The sequence below is a fragment of the Hirundo rustica genome, chromosome 35, assembly GCF_015227805.2.
Source record: "Hirundo rustica isolate bHirRus1 chromosome 35, bHirRus1.pri.v3, whole genome shotgun sequence".
In the NCBI taxonomy this organism is placed as follows: domain Eukaryota; kingdom Metazoa; phylum Chordata; class Aves; order Passeriformes; family Hirundinidae; genus Hirundo; species Hirundo rustica.
In genome coordinates this window covers 477,949-483,799 of record NC_053484.1, presented here as the reverse complement: position 1 = coordinate 483,799, position 5,851 = coordinate 477,949, and the positions used below count along the sequence as shown (strand labels likewise).

General features: G+C 61.0%; 1 protein-coding gene across 1 annotated transcript in view; it reads left to right on the top strand.

Moving 5' to 3' along the window:
- Positions 1 to 3,200: 3,200 nt before the first annotated feature.
- Positions 3,201 to 5,851, top strand: part of SLC4A8 (solute carrier family 4 member 8) — a 28,190-nt gene continuing 25,539 nt past the window's right edge. Inside the window, exon 1 of the mRNA XM_040088699.2 lies at positions 3,201 to 3,335. Within this exon, the coding sequence (XP_039944633.1) occupies positions 3,291 to 3,335 (45 nt within the window). The 5' untranslated portion in view covers positions 3,201 to 3,290. The remainder of the gene's footprint in view (positions 3,336 to 5,851) is intronic.

Here is a 5,851-nt window from a genome sequence, read left to right as displayed (position 1 = left end):
TCTCATCTCAGGCTTTTCGGTCTTGCAAGTTTCTCCCAGAGCGGATTTGGCATCTCCTGTTTGAGGAAACTTGCGTTGAAATGGAGAGCCGGGTTCTCCTCTAATTCCAGAGATTAGGAATCATTGGGATCTCCAGCTCCAACATCTCCTTGACAGCACAGATAAGTCAGGGGGGAAGCTTCTCCCCCAAAACAGAGCCACATTAATGGATTTATTCATGACAAACCTCCGCGTGTCCCCAGGGTCCCTGGAACCAATTTCCAAGACAAATCCTGCAGTTTCTTTCTCTGGGTCAGCAGCTTTGACCTTGGATTCTCCATCCCTGTGGATATTGGAGCTGCTTCCAGCCCCGGGTAGAACCGGGCCTTTATTTTACTGAAAATGGGTTTTCTCCGGGTTTCCTTGGGATTTTCTCCGGGTTTCCTTGGGATTTTCTCCAGGTTTTCTCCACATCACAACAAACTTTCCCGCCACCATCTCCTGCTCCGAGAATTCGTCCTGTTTTTCCTCCTCAAATCAATTGGGGTTATTTGATAGGGTTTTATTCTCCTCTCAGGGGACAAACCCTCATTCCCCAGGGGAATCCCCGGAAGCTGCAGACCCAACCCCGTCGATCCATCCCCGATGACTGGCACGAATCTCCGGAGCTGGAATCCAGCGGAGCTCTCCTCACCCGGCACACTGAATCCCCGAAGCGGGAGCGCAGACGGTTTTTGCCAAGACCCGAAACCCCTGGCGTGGGGCTGGCGAGGCTCTGCCATGCCCGAAACCCTGTGGAAAATCCCCCCGGGAGCGTTTGGGGCGAGCCACGAGGGGATTTTTGCGCCGATCTTCCATCCCTGGTGGGCAGGGAGGGGCGGCTCCACAGTCCTGGCCTCTCTCGAGGACGTTTTTAGCTGTGGGGGTAATTAATCCCCCCCGCTCCCAGGTTGTTCCCCAGGGATAGGAAACTTCCTTTTCGGATCCAGCCCTTTCCAGGGCACGAACGTGGCTCCGTCCCCGAAATAACTTTAATTGCAGGGTGCTGGTGGGGCCCGTGGGTGGGGTGCGGTTGGTGGGGCCAGGTTGGGCTCCAGGTGGGTGGGAGTCGTTTTGGGAAAGGCAGGAGCGGGGTGAGGGCAGATTCCCGTCAGGAGAAGTTGGGAAAATCAGGATTGGGTGAAGCCTGTGCCGGGAGAACTCGGGGATAAGTTTTCCAGGCTGGTGATAAGGCTGCTGGGGAAACCACGGCAGCAAAAAAATGCGGCCGGAAACGGGATTTTGGGTGGAAAATTCTTATTTTTGAGGGTTTCTAACTCAGGGTCTGGGCTGTGGGAGGAGGAGGAGGCTGCCCGGGTGCTGGGTGTGTCCTGACACGGAGCTCGGGGCATTAATCTGTGCCCAAACAACACCCCCAAATTCCAATATTCCGGCTCCTTTGGGGCCACATTTTCAGAGGAGACAAAAGAAACGAGGGTGGGGCAGGGCAGGGTTTCATGGCTCTGACGGGAGAGTGAGGAAAAAAAAAAAGGGAAATTTCCTGCCCAGGAACGGCATTTCTCCAAGGAAAAACCACTCTGAGTGCTGCGGTTGTCCCAAATCTCCTGGGAATTGTCATGGGAAATGAGGCGTGGGGGGATCGTCTCTCCCCCCATCTGCAGCAGGAGCCCATCTGTGCCACCAGCTAGGATGGGAAGTCATTAATGCCTCTGTTAATTAATAACTGCCCCGTGCTTTTCATCCCTCGTTAAGGGAAGGGAAATGTTCCGTGATCCCGTTGTGTTTGGACACCAGCTCGAGGAGGCAGAGTGGAAAATGGGATTAAAAAAACCCAAAAAGCGCGTGTCCGAGCGACTCGGCGGCTTCCAAATGTCGTTTTTGGAAGGGTTTTAGGTGGCAGCTCGAGCCTCCCAAATCTCTGAGCCTTTCCTGCTCGGACAAAGGGAATTTTGGGGAGCAAAGGGTCGGGCTTGGCCTCAGCCGGGGGGAAAAGGGGGGGTGGGAGGTGGTGGAAGAGGCCAGGAGGGGACACGGGGGCGCTGAGGGGGAGGTTTTGGGGTTTGGGGGATTCCCGAGGGGATGAGAGTGAGCTGGGAGGGGTCAGGGGGGGAACAAGATGGGTCTGGGGGCTTCGGGATGGTGCTGGAGGTGGAGGGGGATTTGGGGTGCCGCTGGAGGAAGCTGGAGAGGAGCTGGGGGGTTCTGAGGGGATTTGGGGGGACACTGGAGAGGATCTGGGGGGGGGTCAGGGGACGGTGCTGAAACAGGGTCGGGGGGATGTGGGGGGGTCAGGATGGTGCTGGGGGGTTCAGGATGATCCTGGAGGGATCAGAATGGTGCTGGGGGGTTCAGGATGGTGCTGGGGGGTTCAGGATGGTGCTGGAGGGGTCAGGACGATGCGAGGGGGATCAGGATGATGCTGAGGGGTTCAGGATGGTCCGGGGGGGTTCAGGATGGTTCTGAGGGGTTCAGGATTGTGCTGAGGGGTTCAGGCTGATGTGGGGGGGTCAGGATGATTCTGGGGGGATCAGGATGATGCTGGGAGTGGTCAGGATGGTGCTGAGGGATCAGGATGATGCTGGGGGGTTCAGGATGGTGCTGAGGGGATCAGGATGGTGCTGAGGGGTTCAGGATGGTGCTGGGGGGGTCAGGGTGATGCTGGAGGGATCAGGATGATGCTGGGGGGATCAGGATGATTCTGGGGGGATCAGGGTGATGCTGGGGGGATCAGGATGATGCTGGGGGGTTCAGGATGGTGCTGGAGGGTTCAGGATGGTGCTGGGGGGTCAGGATGGTTCTGAGGGGTTCAGGATGATGCTGGGGGGTTCAGGATGATGCTGAGGGGATCAGGATGGTGCTGAGGGGCCCGAGGGTGGGCGAAGGCTCTGGAGAGGGGGCACTGAGATGCCAGAGGGGACTGGGGTGATGCTGGGGATCGGGGGGACAGCGGGGGTGACTCTGGAACGCTGACGGGAACGGGGCGCGATCCGGGGGTCAGCTGAGGGCAGGCGCCGGAGGGAAGCTGGGGGCGATGCTGGGGGGCGGCGGGGCCATCCCTGGGGGCAGTTCGGAGGCGGAGGGGGTCAGTGCCTTGGTGGGGAGGGGGTACAGGAAAACCCGCCGGGCATCGGCCCCCCCCTCCGGGCCTGCCTCTCCCTCCTCCTCCTTCCTCCTCCTCCTCCTCCTCCCGCCGGCCCTGGGCGGGGTTTGGCCCCGGCGCCGGGCGATGCTGGAGCCGGTGTGAGCGGCACCGGGGCTGCAGCCGGCGGCGGCCCCCACCCCGGGGGGGTGCCCGGGCCCCCGGCCCAGCCATGCCCGCCGGCAGCAACGAGCCCGATGGCATCCTCAGCTACCAGGTGCGGGGCGGCGCGGGGGGGAGATGCCCGGTTCCCCCCGGTGCGGCCGGAGGATGCTCCGTGGCTGCTTCACTGCGGCATTTCCGACCGAGGGCGGGGGGAAAGGGGAGCGCGGGGAGGGCAGGAATCTGCAAGGTGTGGGGGGGACCCGAGGGGCGTGAGGATCGGGGTGAAGGGCATCGGCGCGGTGGGAGGTGAATTGGGGTGTGCAGGGCGTGCCGGGGCTGTGGGAGGGGGAGTCCGGCCTCTGAAAGGGGGGGGGGTGGAGGCGAGGGAAGGGGGGGGATGAGGAGGGGGAGGGCACCTGCGTGGTGCCTGCTGGGGGTCCCCGCTGGGCGCCCCCCGAATCCTCCCCTGCGTCTGGATGTGCCCCCCCCCCCATCCCCATCCCCCGATCGGCCCTTTGGAGAGGGGACAAAGAGCGCTGTCCCCTCAGAGTCCCCGACACCCCGTCGGTGTCACCTCCCTCAGTGCCACCCCCTCAGTGTCACCCCGTCATTGCCACCCCGACGGTGTCACCCCGTCAGTGCCCCCCCTGTCCGTGTCACCCCCTCAGTGCCACCCCCTCAGTGTCACCCCGTCAATGCCACCCCGACGGTGTCACCCTGTCAGTGCCCCCCCGTCCGTGTCACCTCCCTCAGTGCCACCCCCTCAGTGTCACCCCGTCACTGTCACCCCGTCCGTGTCACCCCCTCAGAGCCCTCCCCCTCAGTGTCACCCTGTCCTTGTCACCCCCCTCAGTGCCACCCCGTCCATGTCACCCCATCCATGTCACCCCCTCCATGTCACCCCCCTCAGTGCCATCCCCTCAGTGTCACCCTGTCCCTGTCACCCCCCTCAGTGCCACCCCATCCGTGTCACCCCCCGCACCCCGGGGGCTCAGGTGTTGCCCCCCCAGCCCGTGCCCGGTGCGGGAGGGGGGCAGGAGGCAGCTGCGCTGTCCCCCCCTCCCCTTCCAGCGTGTCCTTGTCCCTGTCCCCTCCCCTGCCCAGCACCCACGGGACCGGCCGGAGCTGCTCTGCGTGACCGCAACAGGCGGGGAATTAATTAATGAGAGGTCGGGAATTAATTAATCTGCCCGGAAATCACAGCGCGAGCGGAGTTTGTGTCGCCCCTGCGCTGATGATCGTCGTGTCCTGGGGACGCTCGGCTGGGACTGACGTGTCCCTCCCCAGAACCATTTTGGGGCTCCAGAGACCTTTCCCCTACCCCATTTTCAGCTGGGTTCAATCCCAGTCCCAATCCCAGTCCCAACCCCAATCCCAGTCTCAATCCCAATCCCAGTCCCAATCCCAGTCCTGGTCCCAATCCCAGTCTCAACCCCAATCCCAGTCCCAAACCCAATCCCAGTCCCAATCCCAGTCCCGGTCCCAATCCCAGTCTCAATCCCAGTCCCAACCCCAAACCCAATCCCAGTCCCGATCCCAGTCCCAACCCCAATCCCAGTTTAGATCCCTGGGGGTGATGGTTTTATCCGGCAGCAGGGAGATGGAGAGGGGTGAGGAGGGGTCTCTGCTCTGCCACCTCAGCAGCCCCCAGGGACCCCCTGCTGCCCTCATCCCATAAGAACAGTGTGTCAGTTATTAATGAATTATTAATGAATTATTAATTACACCTCGGGCGAGGTGACATCAATCCTCCCAGCGCTGCTGGTGGCCGCTCCTGGTGTGTCCTGGGCCGGGGACCCAGAGGGCTCAAGGCTGGTCCTGAGCCTCTGCTTGGAGCTTTTCCTCCTCTTCAGTTACCCCAAAACATCCCCAGAGCAGGAGGTGCTCTTTCCTAACCTGAGGAGTTGCAGGGAGCCAGGGAAACTGAGGCAGAACCCCCCCCAAATCCCTCTGGGGGACACAAAATCCCAACAAAACATGGATTTGGAGAGAGGGACAGGACGCGCTGACGTGGAGGGGGATTGAAATGGGTTTTCCTGCTTTGCTCCAGCCGTTCCTCATTTCATTCCTAGATTCAATTCCTTTCAATCTCCCCTAAAAAAAACCCAAACAACTTCCAGGCAGCCAAACTGGAGTTTTCCCCTTAGAAAACAGCAAATGAGAACAGCTCTGGCTGCTCTGAAACTCCAGGGTGAGCGATGCCAAGCTCGGCATCCCCTCCCCAGCCCAGCCTGGATGATGTTGGCAGTGGAGGAGGATGGAGAGGGAAGCTGGTGCCCATCCAGCTATCCTGGGATAACCCCTGCTTTGCCATCCCTCCTTCCTGCTCCATCCCAAATCCTTAAATCCCCCCGGAATTTCCTTGGGGGAACAAACCCTCCCAGTCCATCCGAGTGGCCTGACTGGGACGGTTTGAAGCGGCACCGTTTCCTTCGGTGTCACCTCCTGTGATTTTTGGGGACGCTGCTGTGTTCGGGGAAGGGCGATGGGATGTCGGAGCATCCATGGACCCACACCTGCCCTTCCTTGAGCTCCTGGAGCTTCAATCCTGGTAAATAACCCGGCAGTGGGGCTCCGAGCTTGGATCCCGGCGGGATTTTCCCTTGGTGTCGCCTTCCCCGGCCGGGT